Consider the following 22,458-nt stretch of genomic DNA (forward strand, 5'->3'; position numbering starts at 1 on the left):
CGGCTGTTGGTTTTGATTATTCCGCTAAAACGTACCGAAAATTGTCCTTTTCTTAAAAACTAAATTCTTCACAAAACATCTCTGAGCGTTTGACGACCACTGCCCGTATGCGCATTCATCGATTTCCCATTCATCGACTGTTTATATGTCATTGAAGTAGATGTCGACCAACGCGCGCCGTCATGCGAGCTCCAAACGTCAAACGATGCTTCGCGTATTTTGGTTCCACGAGAGCTTGCATTCAGTCGAGTTTTTTTTGTGTTCAGCCTTCCGCAAATTTGTGGTGCAATTTTCGAGCTAATTTATTTTGATTCGTCCATTTAGCAAGCAAGCGAAAACGTCTCCCAATCGCACAGGTCATTGGCGAACCTTTTGCCTAGATACGCGAGCACCGAAAATGGGTGAAAGTGGCCTTTAAAGGTACAATGTGCAGGTTGTGCAACTGGACTAGAATCGAAAGTTCATTTTCGCGAAGCGAATCACCAAAACTAGTACATTGCCAAACAGCTGCGGTAGTAGCAAGATAACATAAATTAGGATGGAATGCGCCGCCCCAAGTGCGATTCAGCGAGTCCTGCTCCCGTGTAACAAGAAGAAGAATGCTGGTGGATGCTGGAGCCCCTCTTCTTGCTGAACTCAACATAACTCTGCTCGGACCATCAAAAGAAGAGGAGGAAGAAGAAGAAGTAGGCAAGCGAAAACAAAAGAACATTCGGAGGTGAACGAAAAGAAAACCCAAAACGAAACGGGCAAAGATATTGGGGGGAGAACCATCGGTCAGATCAGCAGCATCCAGCAGGAGTGTGTGTGTGTTTGTGGGGGGAGCAGACTGAAGGGAAAGTAATAATAAACCCAGGGCCACGGCCAGGGAAGAAGAACTTGGTTTTTGAACGTAACAAAAAAACAGTCAGACATACACGGGAGCAAAAGGTATACCAGCGCAGCATCTCAACGAGAGAAGAACGAGGAACATAAAATAAAAGAGCAAAAGCCATCGGCGAGCCGTGTGTGAGTTCGCGCTGCCATAGTTAATCATACTTTTGCCGTAAAGCGCGCTGGTGGTCAGCTTCGGTGCGGGAGAAAGGAAGATGCTTTCGCGCAAAAGTAAGGACAAATCCATCCACAAGGATGGGGTCGTGGGAAAGTACGTGAAGCGCGACACTCCACCGGAAATTCCAAGTGAGTATCAGCTAGCGGCTGAAGCAGCGCAAACGCTGCTGGTAGTGATAGAATGGGTAAAATGGGGAAATTGCGAGGGCGTTTGCTTATTAAATTAGTGTAGCGAGTTGAAGAGTGCATAGTGCAAGTGGTGATGAAGTGGGTCAGCATCTGGTTTTTTTTTAAGTTAAAAGGTGATTTTTTTTTTCTTTTTCCAGTCATAAATGTACTGACAAATAGCGACACGCAGGCTAGGAACAAACTGAGCAAGGGTAGGAGAAGTTCCCAGCAGGCGTTCGGTGTCAACAATGGCGGACAGAACAATAACATATATGTGCCAGGGCCGCTCATGCCCAACAATAACATTAATAACGTTCAAAAGTTTGGCAATGTTAAGGTATCGATGGGTGGACTTGGTCACGAGGGCAAGTACACCCCAAGTAGCAAGATACCGAATCTGGCTCAGAAGTTTGTTAATCTCTCGCTGCAGAGCGATCAACCGAACATTCTGAACCCGACAAACAGCGTGCTGATGATGGCAAACAACAAAAATCAGATGTCTCAACAGCAGCTTCAGCAGCCGATGATGATGCCGTCGAAGCCATCGAATTTGAGTTTGGCAAACAACATGACCGTAAATCAGCACATTAGCCCGAACAACAATAGTCACGGAAACTATGTCGACATCGAGACGATAGATCAGATTTTGATGCAACAAAGCGAAGCGGCTAACCAGTATCGTATTCAGCAGCAAATTCAGCAAGCCCAGCAACAACATTTACACCAGCAGTATCTGTCGAACTTTGAGCGTAAATATTCGTACAATCAGCTGCACCAGCATCACCATCACCACAACAGTAACAGCAGTGTCGCAAGCAACTTCCGAAATGGGTTCGAAAACTACGGAAATCTGCTGCGAAACAATAGCCCAACCGGGATGGCCGCTGCCTCCAGCGTAAACCTGGCCGTCACGGAACAACAACAATCGCCGTTTGTACGCCAGTATTCGGCTCGTCAACAGCAGCAGCAGCAGCAACAACAGCTTCAACCCACTGCCGTCAAGGATCACTACCACATCTACGAAAATCCGACCCAGATCGCGCAGCAGCGCTCCGAATCACCCATCTACAGTAACACCAACTCGGCCACCATCTATCACCAGCAGCAAAGCTACAACGCCGCCGCCGGAAGTAATCAATCCTCGCATCAGTCTCTCTTCTCCAGTAGCAGCACGGCTAGCAACGTTGCCAGTGTATCTTCGTCGATCAACTTCCTGGCGACCCGTAGCCAGTCTCAGCAGCCGCCGCAGCCTCAACCGCTGTACTCCAACGTAGATGTCAGCGGTATGACCTACGGCGAGGCTCTCCTGCACAATGCCCGTCATGGGTCATCCAGTGCGGTCTCCCAACAGCAGCAACAGCAACAACAACAACAGCAGCAACAACAGCAACAACAGTCGGACAGTGGCAATCCGTCCGCCGAAGAGGAGCTTCCGTTGCCACCCGGGTGGTCCGTAGACTACACGCTGCGTGGTCGCAAGTACTACATTGACCACAACACCAAGACCACCCATTGGTCACATCCGCTGGAACGAGAGGGATTGCCTACCGGCTGGGAGCGGCACGAGTCTGCCCAGCATGGAACGTTCTACTACAAGTAAGTAGATTTGCGATCGACAAAATTATCCAGATTTAAACTCAAGCTTCACGGAACATGGTATTTACTAGGACAACCTGTATTCGTCATCATACAATTTATTTTTCGAGGGTAGATGGATCGCAACGCCACTTTATAATCAGATTACAACACGAATTCCAACCCTTTCAGCTCCTTAAAAGCTGGTATTCGTCATGTTAAGCAATCTGATCATAATGTAAAACTTTTTTGACAAGTGCAACACCACCATACCAATCAGAAATGGTAATTATTGACAGATGCAAGCTTCAGGAGACGTACATCCAACGCCTGCTACTGCTTCTACCAACAAACGTAATGAAGCCCAACAATAAAATGATTTATGGAACTTTTTCACTGTTTGCAAAAGTCAATTATGAACAGATCACAAAACGTATTTGTGTCCTACGATTTAGTGCAGAGTTTCTGAACTGGCCTACTGATATTAGATTACAAGATTACCAGGGAAACCTGGTGGAAGAATGTTGAGATTCAAATCTAGGGCCAACATTTTGCAGATTCTTTTCTAACGCTCACTACCCTCGACAGTTGCATCACCGGTCAGGCCCAGGACAGCCACCCCTATCTGACGTCATGCTATCTACATCACGCCACCCCGGTAGAGATTCCGCGCCCGCTGATCTCCTCGCACAACCACTTTACGCCGCACAGCGCACTGGTTCCGGCCAATCCGTACCTGCTCGAGGCCGTCCCCGAGTGGTTGGAGTTTTACGCGAAATGTTAGTATTGAACGGGTTGAAGCGGGTTTTGGACGTTGTACTAAACGGTTTTTTTTATTTTATTTTGGGAATCGTTGCAGCATCGCCGGAGAACGATCACAAGCTCAAGTGGGACATGTTCCAGCTGCAGCAGCTCGAGGGCATCGCCGGCATGCTGACCAAGCTGTTCCGCCAGGAGTGCCAGATGATTGTGTTCAAGTACGAGACGTTGCGGTAAGTTGATAGTGATTATTTTTTTAAGGTTATTTATTCTTCTATCGGAACTTATCAAAGTTTGTGCTTAACCCACCGGAGGTCGCGTACGTGTACTTTGTACACAGTTTGTAAGGGCACTTGTAAGAAAGGCGAAAACACGCGACTTCCCGAAGGTTAAATTCTTTTTAATAACTCAACATTTTATATTTTTTTTACAATTTAGGATAGCGATCCGCTCAATGATGGAAGAAAAGAAACGGCTTGCCTACAGAACCACCAACGATTCAAATGCCTGAACTCGTCATTTGCTCTCTCTGAAACAGTATCGCCGTGGAAGTCGACCCTTCATATTTATGCTAACTGCTCGTTACTAGCTTAGTATATCAGTCTTTCGTACGATAACGAGATTATTTAACCATGCACAATCACGCATAGAAATCACATGTGCTACTTTTTAACAGTCGCATTTTATTTTAGCAAAAAAAGTGCCTTTCACATCCAGCATTTTACTCATTTTATTTTAATCTAACCAATTCTTTCAACGGTTCATTAGTTTTCGGAAAATTGTGATATCCAACAGTTCCTTGGTAACACACTAGGAAAGTATGCTACTAACATAAGCAAACACAAAACGGTTACAGAATACCTTTCGGAATGTTACACAAAGAGTGGCACAATACGCTCACCGCTTCATCAATCGCTATAGAACCGCACCCCTTCCGAGGGAACAAGTGCCTTCGCTGAGAAAGGAAGTGAAACAGTTTTGAAAATTTACTCACTTTTATTGTTATTTTATTGCAACGATATCTAGAGACAAAAGGTACAGTAAAGTATATCTACAAAAGTTCACAAAGTCGATTGTTGTTAGTGATCCGAAACGTCCTTTTCAGTGGTTGCGCCCGTCGCGGACCGAATTACCTCCATGTCCTTTAGCTCGTACTCGTCCGTTTTCTTCAGGCCGGAGAACTTCATCACGTGGGCGTTGGGCATGTTGAGCTGCTTGGCGAAACGAACCGCTGGAATGGAAGGGGGGAATGGAAGGGGGGAATGTTAGTATGAGGTCTTTGCATTTGGCATGTGTTAGCTCTAGGCATTTCTTGAGAGGAGAAATGTATGATCACACACTCCGTCGAAGTTGGAAGCCTTGGTATTGGTACAGACAGTATCGGACTCAGACTACCTGGTAGAGCAGATAGCCATGTCTAGAACTAAGTGGCTGTAATGACTGCAAAATCTGCCGGCAGCCATTCCGGTTATGGCTACGATATAACGGAATCGACGTAACACCTTATAATGTGGCCATCTTAAACCTTGCGGTTTGGTCAACGGATCCACATGCGTGTATCGTTCTTTTTGCGACAAGACTCCGCCTCCCGGGTCTCTTAAGTGTGAAGGTATGGCACGGGGAGAGGGCACCGAATACCTATATTAACACTTAGAATTTTTGCGTCTGCCTCGGGATTCGAACCGGCGACCTCTGGATTGTGAGTCCAGTGCGCGGTCCGATTGATCCACACAGGCAGACGATATAACTGCGTCCTTGCAACTTCAAACTGATTGAACAGGTTGCATCATTTGTAAAACAGTGAATTTGGCGTACACGCTTCCCTGTACATCTGCAATCTGAGATCGTCAGCTTCTCTAGCGTCTCGTGCCAACCCTTCTTGTACAAGTAAAACATTAAGTTGATCAACTCAGGCATTATTGTGTCGGTCGCACTTTGAACGGATTCTTCTGGCGAAAATGTCTGCTGTTGATAAAAGAAAGGTTCAATAACACAAGATTCACTGATCGATACCTTGGGGCAGCTGCGCCTCCTCGTCCGTCTTGTATCCATAGTATTTGGCCCAATCGTTACGGCCGGTGTACACCATGTATCCGACCCAGCCGAGCGCGTTCCAGGCCACGATACTGTAGAAGATACTGATGCGGCCCTTCCACAGTGCGGCCTTATCCACCGGGAGTGGGTTCATCCGCCGTCGGATCCACCGCCGAAGCCATCGTGGTTGCGGGAACAGGGACATGTCCGGTGCGGTTGGAGATTGTAAGCTTTCTATCGATTCGCCGAGCTAAAAACATAACAAACTTGCATAATCGGAGATGTAAGTCGGTATGCTGAAACGTCAGCGAACTGTCAACCGCAGAGCTGTCACTTGTCAGACTATTTTCTTTTCTCATCATCGGGTATCGCCTGATTTATTTTGCTCGCGCAGTGATTGCCTCGTGAAAATGGCCCGGAAAATTCTAATTCTTCCCCTGTTGGCAGCGCTTTGCGCGCTAGGAACCGTCGTCCGGGCCGAGTCCGCCATCGACGAGTTCGACGAGACTGGCCGATACACCATCGAGGGCAAGGTGTACCCTCCGGAGCTGTTTGGCGGATCCGACCTGTCATGGCAGATCGATACCCAGATCTCAATTAATGGAGGCGAGTACAAGGGCTTTCTGCGGGACGATGGGTCGTTCGTGATCAGCTCGGTACCGTCCGGGAGCTACGTGGTGGAAATCATCAACCCGGACTACTACTACGAGTCGGTTCGCGTCGAAATCAACCCCAAGGGCAAGTTCCGAGCACGCAAGCTCAACTACGTCCAGCCGTCGCAGGTCGTGCAGGTGCCGTACCCGCTGAAGCTGAAGGCTCTCACCCGCTTCCGGTACTTCCAGCAGCGTGAACAGTGGAAGATCACCGACTTCCTGTTCAATCCGATGGTGTTGATGATGATTCTGCCCCTGTTCGTGATGCTCATCCTGCCCAAGATGATGAGCGATCCGGAAACAAAGAAAGAGATGGAAAATCTCAACCTCTCCAAGGTAAACACCGTAAATTTTTCTTCAAAACTAGATCACTTTAGAATGTTTCCTCCAATCCAGATGACGAACGACATGCCGGAAATAAGCGAAATGATTACGTCCTTCTTCACCGGTGGCGCCCCACAGGCGAGCGGATCCAAGGACAAGGATAAGGCCAAGTCCGCTTCGGGGAAGCAGAGCAAAAAGAAGAACTAAACGAATAGTTAGTTTAATTTAGTACTAGTTCAGGAATCACTTTTAATCTGATAGGATTGTGAATATAAAATGTATAATTGACCAAGGTTGAGTTCAACCTGCAATGTATTTATTTGACAAACAAATAATTTCGATTGGCTAATAAAAAGAAATTGAGAGTGGCGTGGTATCTTGTTGTTCTGTTCTACGCACTGAGGTCCTGATTGCTCCAAAAAGACTAATTCACTCGCGAACTCAAATCTAGCGCGACGAAAACTGCTCTGACCATTTCCTACCGGCTTTGATAATTTAAGAAATTGCTTAATATCAATAATATTTTGCAATTTTGTTGTTTACACAATATCAAAGATACATTTGGCAGCCAATTCCACCATACCAAATTCTAATTGACGGTAATTTGTGGTAGTGTAAGCCAAATGCTCCTCTTTCAGCACATTCGTGTGTGACTCGGGGTCTTTTGCGGTTACTTGCGGGTGGAGACTACTGTATTGCAATTGGTCAACCAAGAAAGGATGGGTCAAATGCCAGAATGTCATTCTCCAAAATGATGTTAGCCGGAATACCAAACACCAGAAAATCAAATGGGTCAAAAGCCAAATTTCTCCTGCTGTGCCTCCGGAGAATCGTACACTGAAAACCCAACCATGGTAGCTGCTACCATATTGTAGGGTTAAATTGAGAACACACACCGACTTATTTTTGCTAAAAACATTCCGTGCTTGGATTGACTGATTAACGCAGTCAGTTTTACTATGTCGAGAGCGGTATGGTAATTTTAACCCTCCAATATGGAGAGAATGATAATGATTTTGTAATTGCTACCATGCAATTTTGCGGAAGTATGGTACATTTTACCATATTTGCGTTTACTTTTACCAAAAAGCCACAGTTAATTTAATAAGCAGCATTTTTAGCAAATGTTCTTAAAATTACCATGGTCGGGCTTTCAGTGTAGCAATCGGGAGTAATCTGAAGGAAAGTGATGGTACGTTCGTTTGATGGCTAGTTCGGCACTGAGTGCCGCACTCAGAGCTGTCAAAGTGTTTTTTTGAAGAAATTCGCTCGAGTTCGGCACGAGTTTCACCACCATCTTGGAACAGAAACATGCTGACGAGCTGGCCGAGTGCGGAGCTACAATCGAAGGATAATCACGGACGTTCACGGTGATTTTAACGAACAGGTTAACCAATAAAACCAGAGAAAGTGCAACATTTTGTGTATTTTGTGAAATTTATTGTGTGATATTAGATCAGTAAAAAAATTAAGAAAATAAAATATTCTACAAGCTACTTGAAATACTTTGCGATAATAAAGTCGACTTTCCCGCCGTGGACACAGTCGGGATGAACCAGCCAATTATGGTCCCGGGACAAAGGTAACTCGATTTAGCGAAGTATTCAAGTCCGTCTTCTGAAGTATTTCATGGCAAAACCAAACCTATAATTATAAAATTTGATCAAAAAAGCCGAAAATACAAAACATTAAAAAATGTTAAGGCAAAAATATTAATAAATTCCATAAATTTACGAAAATCCAAACATTTAAAAAGACCAAGAATTAAAAAAAAAAACACAAAATTCCAAAATTATCTAGAAATTACAAAAACGAAAAAAAAATTTACACAATCCAAAAAAATCCAACATTCCTAAAATTCCTAAACCTCTTGAAAGAAAAAAATGTAAAACAAAATTCTACAAAAGCTTTAAATACAATTTGAGCAGCCAGCCTTATATACTCTTAACATTCTAAATTTCCATAAAAAATATAATTTTAATTCGTTAACTAATAATTTAAAAAAAAATCTAGAAATTTCAATACAACTTAAATTCCTACAATTTCCTAAAGTTGTTTAACATTTTTTAAATGTAATCATTAAAATAAATTTAAAAAAATTATAACATTTTTAAATTCTTAAAATATTTATAATTACTTTATATATTAAAACCCAATTTAAAAAAATCAAGATTTTTTTAGTTTTATTAAATTCCTCAATTTCCGAATTTTACAAAATTTTATATAATTCCTTAAACAGAAAGTGGGAAATCAAAAAAAAAATAAGCTACCCAAATTCCCAAAACTTTCGATAATTCTTAATTAGGAAACAAACAAAACTCTCAATTTCCTCAAATTGAATAAATTTTGAAAGAATTAAAGCAATCAAGAAATTTCAAAAATTCTAAGATTTCTGAATTTCCTGTTTTTTTTAATTCCACAGATTATCTCAAATTCTCTAAGTTTTGTTATATTCCTTGAAATCCTGAAATTTCTAAAATCTCTGAAATTTCTTAATTATTATAATTTGTATTTTTTTTTTTGTAATTTGTTGTTTTATTGGGCACGTCAACTTGTTAGCATAACACTTTATATCAAGTCAAGGAAGAAACAACAGGAGGTTATAAAAGATCCAAAGAAAAAAGTTATTAAAAAAATTAATTCTGGAAATATTTAATATTCTTAAATCCTAAATAACAGAATTAATAAAATTACAGAAAGACTTCAAATTTTTAGTATTTAAAATGTAAGAAAAAATATAATTAATATTCTTGAAATAGTATAATATTCTATTTTAATTTATAAAAATAAATTTATATAGAAAATTGTACTATTTTAAAGAATATTGAATATATTTTTTTATTTAAAAAAATTAAAACTTCAAAAACTCTAGGAATTTTTAGAAATTTTGAAGTTTTTGGATTTTTCTGAAATTAAAGAAATTTATGGGATTCCCGAAAACAAATTTCTGTTAGAAATTATTGGATTTTTTTAAGTTTTACGGAGTTTTTACAGATTTTGTAATTTAAGAGTTTTAAAATATTCTAGAATGTAAGAATTTGCAGATATCTGGAATTTTAGTATTCAAAAAAAATCTGGACTGTAAGGAAATTAAGAGTAGTAAGAATTCTAGGAATTGATGGAAATTCAGGGAATATAGGACATTCAAGAATTCAAGTAAAGAAAGATTTTTTCGCAATTTCAGAATTAGAAATTTCCTAAATTTTCAAACTTCTAGATTTTGAAATTTTATTTTTTTTTTGAAATTTTAGCAATTTGAAGAGTTTTCAGATTTTGAAAATTAAAAAAAAATCTAGGTTTTTTTTATCTATTATGGACTTTTAGTGTTTTTTTTTTTGTATTTCTGAAATCTTAAAATTCCTATTTTTTTATAATTCAGAAATACCAGAAAATCCTAAAATTTATTAAACTTATAAAATTAAAAAAAAAACATCAAAAATAATTAAAATTAAATTTAACGATTCGAGATTTTTTTAAATTCTTCATATCTAACAATTCGAGATTTCATGAAAAGTTCAGGAATTTTTAAACCTATTTTTTAAATTTCTAAATTTCCTATCATTCCTAAAATCTATAAATCTTCTGAAACTACTTAAATTCCAAACATTGAAAAAGATATATTTTTTATGATTTTATTTATATTTTAATTCAAAAATATTTAAATTGTTTGATGAACTTTGATTTTTTTTAAATTCCACAAAGTTTCAGGAATTTTGGGAATTTGAGGTATTTCTGGAATTGATGTATTTTAGAATTTTGGAATTTGGGAGTGGAATTGAAAAAAAAATCAGTTATTTGTAGAGTTTTAGGAATTCCAGTGATCTTAGGATTAAAAGAATTTTAGAAATTTTGAAATTTTATAATTTTAAAATATTCTGAAAACTTTGGAAGTTTTAAAAATTTCTGGGTATTTTTTTGGCATTGAAGATATTTCAGGAATTTAAGAGAAGAAATTTCTGTTTTTATTGGAATTAAAAGTGTTAATGGAATTGTAGAGATTTTGTTACAATTGGAGGAATTCCTGAAATTTAAGAATTTTTATATTTCTGAAAATTAGAAATCTTAGTAATCCGAGTTTTTGGTATTATTTTATATTTTAGGAATAAAAAAAATTGAAACTGAAGTCATTTTTAAAACTTTCGGAATTGTAGTGATTTCAGAAATAATTATCTATGATTTTTAGAAATTCATGTTAGCAATTTTAGGAATTTTGATTTTTTATCGATGTTTTGAAATTATAAGAAACTATAAGATTTTTTGAATTCTACAGTTTTTTAAAATTTCTGGATTGTTTAGAATTGCAAGAGTTCTTAGATTTTTTTAAGTTTTAAAAATAATTTAGAATTTATTTGCCCTCTTTTGGATAGCATTGAAGGTTTGTTGATTTTATTAATGGAACTTTAACCATAAGGGGCTTTCGCCCCCGTAGCGTTATTTCAACTCGTTGGCAATTACCTTATCCAACAATTTCATTAAATAATTATAAAAGTCTAACATTACGTCTAAAAATTATTATTTTATTTTACAAATGAAAATATTTTATAAACAATTATATTTGAAAGTTTAATACAATTTATTTGTTATTTTTGCTTCAACACAAACTTCTTCCATATTGAACACAAAACTAAAAACATTTTTTCTATGAAGTGAAATCAACTTGAAAACCGATTTGGTAAAAAATAGGAATATTTATGAAAGCAGTTGAAATGTTGGTAACATGTAATCATGATTTTAATAGTAATATATTTTACTATTAATTTCTTCTCCTAATGTTGAAATGCAGTAAATATGTTTCTTTAGAAGCAATCCCAAAGTCTTGGACCATCCGAGCAGATTGATGGTCTTTTTTGAGAGAGTGGTTTGTTGGTGCGTCGTTGCCGACCCGATACACCGTCAAATACACGTCGTTGAGTTTGAGTTAAGAGGTTCTGTTGGTGAGGGATTCTTCCGCACGATGACATGGTTCCCGCAACGAGCAGCCACCAATAATCGCCTCCGCTTGTGATCCACACCGGCTTGGTAGGTTGACCGTGATCGACTCCGGCGAAAACGAACGTTTGCCACTGAAGAAGAAATCGTTGTTTTCAGAACCAATGGCGCCGGATCGAGCGCCGGATCTTGTGGCCAAGATGTTGTAGAACGGTGAATGGCCTACTCTGACCTAACCTGAGTTTAAAAAATGCACAATTTTAAAAGGATGAAAATATTATTGCTTTTGATACTTATCTCTAGCTCGATGTTAAATTCGCAACGATTCAATTTAAACTGACGTTTTAAAAACCAAAACAAAACACCACACACGCACACAAGCATAAAAACTCAGAGCAAAACTGAACCGTTCGTTTGAACCAAAACTGGCACTCGACGAGTGCGGCACTCAGTGCCGCACCGGCTCTTCAAACGAACGTACCATGAGTTGCTCGCTTGCTCACTGTCTTGTCTCGAGTGTTTACTCCTCGGCGTTCAGCAATTTTTGCAACTTTTTGCTAACGTAACTGAAGTGTCACAAGGAACTACCGTTAACTGCGCTTGGTTTGCACGGTTGCTGATAACCGAATAACAATCTGGAGAGCGAGGTCTGGCCGGCCTACCTGGATGTAACAATAACTAAAATAAATCAAACTATCGTGGTTCACCCTTAATGCCACTGCAGCAGCAACTCACCAGTAAAACTTTTTTCTAACTGTTGTAAACAAACCTTTCAATGTATTCGTACGTGCATCTCACCAACACAAACGCCCTCTCGGCGCCGGTGTTGATTTCGCTGACGAGCTTTTTTCTCTTTGGAATCAGCTACAAAGTTGAGTTGGCTGTCACAATCTTCGGAACGATTTTGCTCCTGCCTCTAATCAGCCAACGGTCCTACTCTACCAAACCAGCTTCCAGTGTCCCGTCACGGGTAAACATTGTGCCATCTAGAGGAGAGAGCTAGCTAGCCCGTTTGTGCCCGTCGTTGGTGCCGTAATCCAGCAACAACACACGAAGCAGCAGCGATGCCCGCAGCCGTGAAAGTGTCCGCCGACGGGGACAAACACCTGAGCGACATTACGGCGATCCTGTTCTGCAAGGACCACGTCTTCACTTCCGGTGGCGATGGAAAGATTAAGGTAGGACAGCACCGCACGGGCGGGAACCTTCTAGGGGTTTCTCCGAATGTTCTGAATCTGTGACGTGACGGTTTCCTTCCTCTGCGTAATTTGGTTGAAAGAAGAAAAAAAAAAAGTCATTGAATCGCGTCACTAAAAATAGAAGTTTATTTTGACGGTGGGGCAACCACCAACAGAAGCAGCAGCAACAGCCGCGATTATTCATCAAGTGGGACGAAAGGACTTGGAATCTTGAGCAGATTCTTGAGATACATTGTAGCTTGCTTGATATAGCTATATCTGTCATATTAGAACTTCTCATGTTGACATCTCCTCATTTTTAACGATTTGTTACATCCAAGCAGGCTAGTAAGGCTACATAGGGGAAATCCACCCTTTCCAATCAAACACCTATCTTCGTCATATGGAGAGTTTGAAGCTCGATTAAAGCTCCAAAAATACTATTTGGGCTATAAACTTACCAGCAACAGCACCGCCTCGAGTAAGCACGCAAATGTATGCCACTTACTGGCCAAAAAGATCACATTTAATGCACTTTTGATCATAATTTGTATTTTGCGAGACCACTTCTCATCATTTTGTTGGCACACACAGTGACACACACGAGAATCCCTCAAACGCTTAATGAATATCGCCAAAATTAACTTTTCACTTTCGCTTACTTTTTCACGGCGCTTAAGATATGAAATTGCTTCCAACTACCGGCAACATGTTCTTTTGATCATTAGTAAGGCACTCACTTGAAGAATAATCCCGAAAAATGTAATAAATTAGCAAGCGCCATCAAAAAAACAAACGCGCCAAGTCGTTTGACGTTTCAATTTTCACTTTGCATTCCACTCGAAGGCTGAAGAAAACCGAGCGAGAGACGAAGGCAAAAAAGAACAAAGGCTGGCCGTCAACACCACCAGCAGCACAGCCAGCGATGCCAGGAAACTTTCCCTATAAATGCCACTTTTCGTGAGTGTTCGTTTGAACTGTCAGCGCAAATGGCAACACTCGACAGAGTGTTGGAAGAAAAAAGAACTAAGCCGATATTAGAAAAATGGGCGTGGCCCAATGCATTCGCCTCGATTAGAATACCCTTGGGAATTTTTTTTTGTTAAATGCTTGGTAAAGAAATAGAATAACTTTTAGTGAAAGTGAAAATAAACAGAAATGTTCACAAAAACTTGCTCTACTCGTTGGTGTACTTGGTTTTAGTAAAATTCAAGGGAGACTCTAGATTATCCAGCATCATTCAAACACGACCGCTTATTAGGATTAAAATGGGTAGATTTCCCCTAAGTCACCAATGGTCAATTGGCGAAAATTACAACGGCGCTACGCTGAGGACCTAACTTAACTGGAGGAAGCCGTTATGCAATAAATGGTAAAGTGTCATTCGGCCCATTCCTGACGCATTTATTTTCCTTATCGGCGCCAACCTGGCTATTTATGCTCGGCACACACACACACACACACACACACACACACACACACACACCAATTTCTCATTACTGTATTCAGTTAAATTTACTGAAATCTGCACTACTGAAATTTTCAGTAAATGAAAACTTCAGCAAACTTTGATAGCTCCAAACAATTTTTTACTGAAGTTCAGCGAAAAACTAACTGAAAATTTCAGTAGTGCAGATTTCTGTAAATACTAACTGAAAACGAACATCAGAATTTGCTGTGTAAACTAAGTTAAAATGACGTTTCTGTCAATTCTAAAAAGGAAGTAAAACAACATGGATTTCTCAGGTTTCCAATAGAACTCAGTGTCCCCTTATGGCACCACCTTCCTGCCCTTCAAGCACTCCTTGTTGACCCGGTTCATTTTGTCGTCAAAGTATTCCATCTTCTTCATCTTGACCCCGCGACACTTGGTCAGGCAGAGATCCTCCAGGTAGCGAAAGTTCTCCACGATACAGAACACCGCTTCATTCGTCAGGGCGGCGTTCTTGAACAGGTTCAATATCTCCAGCTCGGGTAGCATCGTGGCCACGATCCGTGCCGACTCGTTGTCAAAGTTCCGCGTGCAGTGCGACGCGTTGAGCCACGTGAGGTTCGGACAGCCGCGACACAGCGCCTCCCAGCCGACGTTCGTTATCCGGGTGCACATGGCGACGCTAATGCTGCGCAGGGCACGGTTGTCGAACGTTTGCAGCGATACGTCCGTAACGCCTGGGCATTTCTCCAGCACGAGATCTTTGAGCTTGCGAAGAGCGCTGACTCGGGATGGCCCGAGGAATGCCGCTTCGGTGAGTTGTTTGCACTTGCTCAGGTCGAGACTTTCTAGGGTGGGTAGGGACTGGAAGAGCAGCTGAACCGTTGCGTCGGTTACCGCCTTTTCGCACTCGCTCAGATTCAGTGCCATCAGGTTGGGAAAGCTGACCGGGATCTGCTGGACGGCGGGCAGCTGGAGATCTTTGTAGTAGATGCCCAACGATTTCAGGTTGGGCATGAAGATGTGGTCGAAGCAGTGCTCAGTCAGAGCTATCGTATTGCGGTTCTTGGTGAGGACTAGATTCTTGAGTTTGTGGAGTTTCTGTAGATGTTCCAAGCCGCTGTCCGATGATCGAGACATGTCAAAGTAGAACTGCTCAAGCAGTGGTAAATTTTCGCAGATCGCCTTCAGGTACAGATCGTTGTTTGCGTCCAGTTGCGATTCGATGGCAATTTCCAGCTTTTTAATTTTTTTGTGCTTCGCTACAAAGTCGTAAAACACCTGGTCGTCAGTACGCAGCTTAAGCTCACCAAGCACGACCTTTTCCAGCTGCAATTCATCGTCCTCGAACACTAGCTTCTTCAGACACGGATCATTAAAACTGTCCACCTTGAAGGACTTCATGGTCTTTTTGTGCTGTCGCACAAGCTTGGCCACGGCTTTCACCTGGTACCACAGGTCGCTGTCCAGATCGCCAAACATTTCGTTCACGCACAGCTGAAGCTTCAATTTGGTCAGACAGCACGAGTTCCCCACAAGCCATCCGTAAATGTGTCCAGATTCGAAGCGTTGCACTTCGTCTTCGGGAAATTTAAAGTTGAACTGTTTCAGCTTTGGCAAGTTCAACGTTTCATCGGGGTCTTCACCGGCAAACACGCACTCTTCAACTTCCAGCACCTTGAGTTCTGGCAATGCTTGAAGAAATTCGTGAAAGCGGGTTCGCTCCAGATTACACTTGCAAAATGAGATCAACTGAAGGGAATCGCTGAACTTGTCCAGTAGTTTGCGCAGACCAATGATAAAGTCTTCGTCCTCGTGTATAACGTCTCGTCGGCAGAGGTTGCGCTTCGACTTGGCCAAATCGTAGAACGGAATGGACGTGAAGCGTATGTTCTGGTAGCGACAGTCACTGGCTAGAAACAGAGCCATTGTGGCCACGGTGAGCTCCTTTTTTAAGTGGACCACCATCTTTGACATGAATGCCGAACGCTGGTAGACGCCGTACCAAAGGCGACATACCGCCGATGCTTGCTTGAGATCGCTGAAGCGGAGATTCTTGAAGATTTTCTCGATTATCTGGAAGAGAGGAGGATTGTCTTTGATGTCTGTTTTTTTTACTGGTAGAGAGCTCACCTCAACGGGTAATGTATCCATTTCTTTATTGTTTATTGCCAGGTATGGACCAAAGACCTAGTCCTCAAAAAAGAAGTCGCCGTTCACGAGGCATGGATCTACGCGATGGCCGTCGATTCGCAAGGCCGGATATACAGCAGCAGTGCCGACGGAACGATACGTTCTCTAGCTGATCCGCTGCAGTCGGACAAGGTCGAGGAATTGCTCAAATGCAGCGACGATATTGAGTCCCTGTTTGTGGATAGTAAGGACAACCTTTACAGTGGCGATGACAAGGGAATCATAACGATGTGGGTAGATAGAAAGATCAAGTTCAAATTCAACCTGGTCGAACAGATGCGGTCAATCGCGGTACAAAACAACTTTATCTACTCGATCCGGGACAACGACCTCACGATTACGGAGGTTCTGGAAGGTTCCTCCACCGGACGTTACATTACCAAAGCGAGCATCCCCGGCAAGTGTCCGGTGACGTTGTGTGGATCATACGCCAACACAACCAACAGCCACGTGACGATCGTGACACGCGACGGTCTCGGAGTTGTCTGCATCAAGAACAACAGCAAGGAGCACTTCCCCGTGCTGTGGACCAAAGAGGTAACGCCAGCTTGCATCGAACCTTTCAAAATCTAACAAACCTTTCCTTCCCTTTTTGTAGAAAGCCCACGACATGATCATCAACTGCATCCTGGGTGCGGGGGAGGACCTGCTGTACACGGCCGGCTACGACGGTATCGTGAAGCAGTGGAACGGCCTCGACAAGGATCCCAAGCTGGTGTCCGAGGTGAACATCGGCGGAGGTTGCCTGAATGCGCTCTGCCTGGGCACGGATCGGACCACCGTTTACGTCGGCGGCAGCGACGGACTGCTGCGGTCGGTGCAGTTTTCCTAATACGGGGCGAGGGAGCAAGAGGGAAGAGAGTAGACAAACGCTGGAAAGTGCCATCAACCAAAAAAAAAAACGGAGGGAGTGATTTTTTACTGCTTATATTAAACAAATTTTTGTTTTTCTTTTTGAAGAAGGTAAGTGAACGCCTAGGTTCCTAACTATTATACAGTACCAACCAGAGAGAATCTAACAAACCAAAGCACTCGGAGGTAATAAACATCTCAAAAACAAAGGAAACTTTGGTTTATGGCCTATCTACAATCACTTAGCTTAGAAAATTTCACTTAGCTTAGGAATTTGAATCAATGGAAATGAAGCCGAGCTTCTACAATGGAAAAGTAATCAAATTAGAAACTGACGTATGGCTTGAAAAATTTCAAAATCTACGGTAAGTTGACGTTTCAATATCAAAGGTAAACAAACAACTGCATAGCAACGTATATCAGCCCAGCAAAATTTCTAAGTTGATTGTGGATGACGGCCGTAAGTTGCGTACTTTCCTAAGTAACTACTTTACTTAGATGTTCTAAGCTAAGTGATTGTAGATAGGCCATTACTCTTTGAAAAAAGGCCCGGATCAGTCCTTTCACACTGGGTACCGCCGGGAAGTAAGCAGCTTACGACAAGAAGCTGCACGACGAGAGAGGAAACGTTGATCGATACAAGCAGGCTCGGAATCGGCAGGACATTCGTTTTCAAGTTCAAGAAGCGCCAGCAGGAAGCGCTAGATTGCGCAGAAATGGAGCAGCTATTCCGAGCTAATGAATCGGGGAAATGTTACGAGAAGATGAATCGGTGCAGGGACAACGCGGAAAACCTGATCGTGAACAAAAGCGAGGTTTTTTTTTCATAAAATTATTTTTATTAGGTCCTTTTCGGTACTGGGACCTGGTTAGGACCGAGTCGGCTTTTGTAATTACATTTGACTTAATAATTACAGAGGATCTTGTGTGTAAATGTTAGTGGGAGGGAAGCCGATTACCCGCGGCCTACTCGGGGTTAGTAGGGAAGGGATTGATGTTAAAGACAAGGCGTGGGAAGGGAAGGGGGATTGTGTAGGGGTCTTGGTTGGCTCTGCTGGCCTTTGCGTTTTGTCCTCAGCCGCAACTCGGTGTCCAGCTGCTGGGGCGATCTTGCTTTGCTTCCGGTGCAACCAGAAACGACGGCTTTGTGTGAAGGCGAGTTATACTAACTAGAGGAAAACTAACTGAAGGGAAACTAACTGGAAGAAAACTAAATAGATATTTTGGAATCTGAGAGGAACTGATACAAAAGCGAGGTGTCGGATAGGTGGAAGCAGTACTTCAACGAGCACTTCAACGGCGATGAAGTGAACGGAGACGGCCTAGGAGTCAACCTTGGAGCACCCGCAGCTGATGAACAGTTTCCGGCACTCGATCTGGAGACGGTTAAGAGAGAGATCAGGAAGCTTAAGAACAACAGAACTGCTGACAAGGATCGGTTACCCGGTGAGATCTTCAAATTTGGAGGAGAGAAACTGGCAGGGGCGCGATGCGATTTCAAAGATCTGGGAGGAGGAGAAGCTACCGAAGAAGTGGATGGCTCGATTGCGGCCAAATTGAATTAGATGGGGTGAACACGTAATTGTATTTGGGATCGCTGGTAATCGCCGTCAACGACACCTGCATAGAGATCCGGACTCGTATTTTCGCTGGGAATCGTGCGTACTTCGGATTACGGAAGACCTCCACATCAGATCGAATGCAACGCCGCACGAAACTTAGAATGTACAAAACACTGAGTAGAACCGGCAGGTCTCTATGGCCGTGAGACCAGAACGATACGTGCCTTTGGAGTCTTCGAACGGAAGGTGCCACGAACGATCTACGGTGGGGTGCAGATGTCTGATGCAGTGTGACGAAGACACCTGAACCATAAACTGCAGGCGTATCTTGAAGACCCGACAATCGTCACCCTCGGCACCATCCAAGCATTCGATTCTCAGCGTCATATTCAAACTCTAACGTATCATGGTTTAACTTAGCCCTTTAAAGAGTTCTCAGAAGTAGTATTGCGGTGTACTCGAGATCACTGGCTATTGCGAACAACGACATCATCAGGAAAAGACATCCGCCTCCGCCGACATCTTTAGCATATTTGAAGAGGTTTTGCCTTCCTACTGATTTTACAAGCGTTCATACAATTGGCAGAGATGTCCGGCATACCTTCTGAAGATCCTTACGATTACGATTTCCAAATTAGATCTCCATTGCCGGGAACATCGATTTTTACAGATTGTTGTTAAACACTCTTGCTTACCTGGACAAAAAAAACTTGACTTTAAAGTTTTTTTGTTTTTGTTTCATGAAGCAGACGCGTAAACAAACAGCTGCATCTCTGATGACACTGCCATCTGGTTGTGATTTTTTAGATTGCACCGGAAAATATCAAAAAATTCGTCGGGGCTGACGTCAATTCGACGGTAACATTTCAAAAGGCATCATGTACATTTTGACACTTTCTGGGTTATTGCATATTCTGAAAGTACTCCTAATAAGCTACCTCTCCACCAAAAATGAGCAAAAGTTACTTCAGTAAAGTCTGTTTAATCATGATTTTAAATAAAGTAACATAAACAAAATCTCTGCCATCAGCAGTCCCTGTTTATATAGCCCTGTCAACCTGTCAAACAAAAGACTACATAAACCTCGTGACGAAAAAAAAGCAACATGAACAAAGCGCCATGTACATTCGGCGGAGAAAAACGAATCATAACAAAGCGTCCCCCTCAATGACAGCAGGGTGATATAGACGTTGGTGATTTCAAAAGGAGTTATGTTTGTTTTTCTTAAATAAAACGACGGAAATAATGTTTTATTGAATTTGGATGATCAAGTATCAATAAAAGCAACGTTTTTCATCGTTTGTTATTATTAGAACATCTTATTTTGCTTTTATATTAAAATGGGAATTGAAAATGGATGCTCAACATTCAAATGCGTTTTTCTCAAAACGCATGGTTTGTACATGATGCTTTTTGAAATGTTGGCGTCGAATTAAGTACTCTGGGAATATATAGTGATGATGATGTGGACCCACCCTGACTGAAAAGTCCGTCGGACGTCCGTCGTTTGTCGTCTGTGCAATCGTACGACGTCGCACGACAATGTCGTGCGACATTCGCACGAATGTCATACGGTTTTGCACCAAAATGTCGTATTTGTCGTGCGATCGATCATCGAAATTGTTCGACATTGTCGTACGACATTCGACCGACGTCGCACGGTTTTGTTATTTAGGTTGTCGTGCCTTTGTCGTGTGCTGTTTTTCAGGTTTTTAGGTTATGTTGCAGTTAAAAAAATAGATGATTGTTTATTTTTAATTTATTTTATTTTTTTATGTAATTTGCACATTTCCCCACAGTAAAAAATCAATTATTTCATTATACTTGTTGTGTCGCGGATCTTCACGTACATCTTGGTGTCGTCTTCCGGTTGGTCTTCCAGTTCTCCTCGTCGCTCGGCATCTTGGCCGGAATTTTTTGGCGTTGTCTTCCGGGTCCGGATTTTGTCAGCCATCTTTTCGAGCCGACGCCAGCGTGCGGGGCAGCATCTTGATCAAGAAGGACTATTGCTCCTCGACTAGCCGCAGATACGGCGGGGTGCGGCGCCACCGTTTATGTCCCATGGATTGATGGCCACCGGAGTACGGGACAACGTCGGTTTACGCACTTCTGGAGCAGGTGTTTTTGCGGTCGTTACAGCTTCCGTTCAACAAGCTGCGTGGGACAACACGGAGACGCTGGGTTGTTAGCAGGATCAGATTGGAATATTTTTGGTTACCTGAAAAAAGATAACGTCATTCGGCTGAATAATCATATCCAAATCATATCTAGAGTTTTGTTGTTGAAACAAAGGGAATCTCATGACAGATATCATACTCAAAAAATCTGTGAAAATTCATAAAATAATTAATTGTGGAATATTGAAAAGTTTAACTTTCAATGTAAAATTTTGAAAACAAATTAATTAAAAAAGTAGTAAATTTAACCTTATTTTTTCAGAAAATAAAGATTAAAGCAAATTTAAGACAACAAAATATTCTAACATCTTAATTTTTTTTTTTTTTTTTTTTTGGGGGAGGGTGATCCAGCCGCACATTGTTGATGTCGAAACCTCTAAACTGGGCCCTCGTCCTGTCACATCCGTCAGTAGTCTTGTCGTACATTACAACTAGAATCAGATCTGCCAATGAATTAGTACACTTCGTCCAAATAAACACTGACGCTGTATGGATCTGACTCTAGAATAAATGCACAGTTGTGTGTTATTCATAAGTCCAAAATGTTCAATTATTCATATAAGTCCAAATATTCATTTGCGGATAACTACCTAACTTGAATTGAATACAAGATTTAAAGCAACCTATCCGAAAGCTACTCTCATCTCAAATCCCCGACATTTTTATTATTAACCAAAAAAAAACGTTTCTTTTAAAACCTGTCTGGCTTCTTTTAAAAAACAAAAAAATTGATTAACAGTTCATATTTTACAAGTCGTGAATTGAAAAAGAGACGACCATTTGTTCGTCAGAATTCCAGTAGATCCTCGATTCGCAACAATGGTCGATACAATCATAATCCGACAACCGTTAGTTCAACAGATCAACGAATTTAGTCCGATATCATTTCACTATTGATTGATCGAGACTCTATGGACATTTTGACAAATCAGAATGGTTTTTATGCTACTTGAATGAAAATCACCGATTCTGATAGAATTACTAAATTCACTGTTACTAATTTTGTCCCTAAATAACTAAAGGCAAAGTATAAAAAATTGATATTTATAGTTAAAATCCTAAATTCTACAAACACTATTTTTTTAAATCCGCATCCTAACCTGACACCCACATTAAGATAGGGAAAAATCACATATGTAGCGGTTCATTGTACAAATGTGATATTTCCACTATCAGAGAACCTCCTTGTCTCGATGACAGCTTACCGGCCATCGATTAAGCCCTGAGACTACGCCAAAGTGGGTTCTCGCAGCATGAAGTGGTGTCCATGTGTAAAAATGGAAGCTTCAGCAATATACTGAACACTTCGATTTTAATTCCACATCGAATCAAATCATACTCTTTGCCAAACAAGCATCAAACCTATGACACTCATAATGACAAAGCCCAGGGAAAATATTCTAACATTTTAAATTTCAAATTAAAAATCAACATTAACGCAAGTTTTATGGAGAAACCCCATCTGGACCTGTTTAAATATTTTTGATTTTTTTTTTTATTAAAATGCATGTGTTTCTGAAGACCCCAAAGTCCATGCTTTGAAGAAGCTAAGAACTTAAAAGACTTTAAATA

The 22,458-nt window shown here is 41.4% G+C and overlaps 6 protein-coding genes across 6 annotated transcripts in view; 4 read left to right on the plus strand and 2 right to left on the minus strand.

Annotated features, from left to right (window-relative positions):
- Positions 1-324: 324 nt before the first annotated feature.
- On the plus strand, positions 325-4,620 carry LOC120421004 (scaffold protein salvador). Its single transcript, XM_039584118.2, has 5 exons — positions 325-1,179; positions 1,377-2,814; positions 3,382-3,572; positions 3,653-3,785; positions 3,991-4,620. Exons 1-5 carry the CDS (start codon positions 1,089-1,091, stop codon positions 4,061-4,063), a joined length of 1,926 nt encoding a protein of 641 aa, XP_039440052.1. The 5' UTR covers positions 325-1,088; the 3' UTR covers positions 4,064-4,620.
- LOC120421011 (uncharacterized) overlaps positions 4,534-22,458 on the minus strand; it is a 79,719-nt gene continuing 61,794 nt past the window's right edge. Inside the window, exons 2-3 of the mRNA XM_039584129.2 lie at positions 5,566-5,793; positions 4,534-4,783 (exon numbers count right to left, since the gene is read on the minus strand). Coding sequence (XP_039440063.1) covers positions 4,632-4,783; positions 5,566-5,791 — 378 coding nt within the window. The 5' untranslated portion in view covers positions 5,792-5,793 and the 3' untranslated portion in view covers positions 4,534-4,631. The remainder of the gene's footprint in view (positions 4,784-5,565; positions 5,794-22,458) is intronic.
- On the plus strand, positions 5,915-6,939 carry LOC120421010 (ER membrane protein complex subunit 7 homolog). The gene is made up of 2 exons (XM_039584128.2): positions 5,915-6,575; positions 6,636-6,939. Exons 1-2 carry the CDS (start codon positions 5,997-5,999, stop codon positions 6,768-6,770), a joined length of 714 nt encoding a protein of 237 aa, XP_039440062.1. The 5' UTR covers positions 5,915-5,996; the 3' UTR covers positions 6,771-6,939.
- Positions 12,334-17,354, plus strand: LOC120421021 (uncharacterized). The gene is made up of 3 exons (XM_039584144.2): positions 12,334-12,670; positions 16,278-16,832; positions 16,894-17,354. The coding sequence occupies exons 1-3, from the start codon at positions 12,557-12,559 to the stop codon at positions 17,125-17,127; spliced, it is 903 nt and encodes a 300-aa protein (XP_039440078.1). The 5' UTR covers positions 12,334-12,556; the 3' UTR covers positions 17,128-17,354.
- Positions 14,437-16,375, minus strand: LOC120421020 (uncharacterized). Its single transcript, XM_039584143.2, has 2 exons — positions 16,236-16,375; positions 14,437-16,178 (listed from the first exon to the last, which is right to left on the minus strand). Exons 1-2 carry the CDS (start codon positions 16,254-16,256, stop codon positions 14,442-14,444), a joined length of 1,758 nt encoding a protein of 585 aa, XP_039440077.1. The 5' UTR covers positions 16,257-16,375; the 3' UTR covers positions 14,437-14,441.
- LOC120421036 (uncharacterized) lies at positions 17,495-21,179 on the plus strand. The gene is made up of 2 exons (XM_039584174.2): positions 17,495-17,962; positions 18,404-21,179. The coding sequence occupies exons 1-2, from the start codon at positions 17,864-17,866 to the stop codon at positions 18,710-18,712; spliced, it is 408 nt and encodes a 135-aa protein (XP_039440108.1). The 5' UTR covers positions 17,495-17,863; the 3' UTR covers positions 18,713-21,179.

Source organism: Culex pipiens, chromosome 1, assembly GCF_016801865.2.
Source record: "Culex pipiens pallens isolate TS chromosome 1, TS_CPP_V2, whole genome shotgun sequence".
In the NCBI taxonomy this organism is placed as follows: Eukaryota; Metazoa; Arthropoda; class Insecta; order Diptera; family Culicidae; genus Culex; species Culex pipiens.

Bases quoted from the DNA above. Each gene is read 5' to 3' on its own strand.
- LOC120421010 (XM_039584128.2), top strand. From the start codon at position 5,997: ATGGCCCGGAAAATTCTAATTCTTCCCCTGTTGGCAGCGCTTTGCGCG. The intron at 6,576-6,635 runs GTAAACACCGTA...CCTCCAATCCAG, and splicing joins AAAATCTCAACCTCTCCAAG to ATGACGAACGACATGCCGGA.
- LOC120421021 (XM_039584144.2), top strand. From the start codon at position 12,557: ATGCCCGCAGCCGTGAAAGTGTCCGCCGACGGGGACAAACACCTGAGC. The intron at 12,671-16,277 runs GTAGGACAGCAC...GTTTATTGCCAG, and splicing joins GTGGCGATGGAAAGATTAAG to GTATGGACCAAAGACCTAGT. The intron at 16,833-16,893 runs GTAACGCCAGCT...CCCTTTTTGTAG, and splicing joins CCGTGCTGTGGACCAAAGAG to AAAGCCCACGACATGATCAT.
- LOC120421036 (XM_039584174.2), top strand. From the start codon at position 17,864: ATGGAGCAGCTATTCCGAGCTAATGAATCGGGGAAATGTTACGAGAAG. The intron at 17,963-18,403 runs GTTTTTTTTTCA...TACAAAAGCGAG, and splicing joins TGATCGTGAACAAAAGCGAG to GTGTCGGATAGGTGGAAGCA.
- LOC120421004 (XM_039584118.2), top strand. From the start codon at position 1,089: ATGCTTTCGCGCAAAAGTAAGGACAAATCCATCCACAAGGATGGGGTC. The intron at 3,573-3,652 runs GTTAGTATTGAA...GAATCGTTGCAG, and splicing joins GTTGGAGTTTTACGCGAAAT to CATCGCCGGAGAACGATCAC. The intron at 3,786-3,990 runs GTAAGTTGATAG...TTTACAATTTAG, and splicing joins TTCAAGTACGAGACGTTGCG to GATAGCGATCCGCTCAATGA.
- LOC120421020 (XM_039584143.2), bottom strand. From the start codon at position 16,256: ATGGATACATTACCCGTTGAG. The intron at 16,179-16,235 runs GTGAGCTCTCTA...CCTCTCTTCCAG, and splicing joins TGGATACATTACCCGTTGAG to ATAATCGAGAAAATCTTCAA.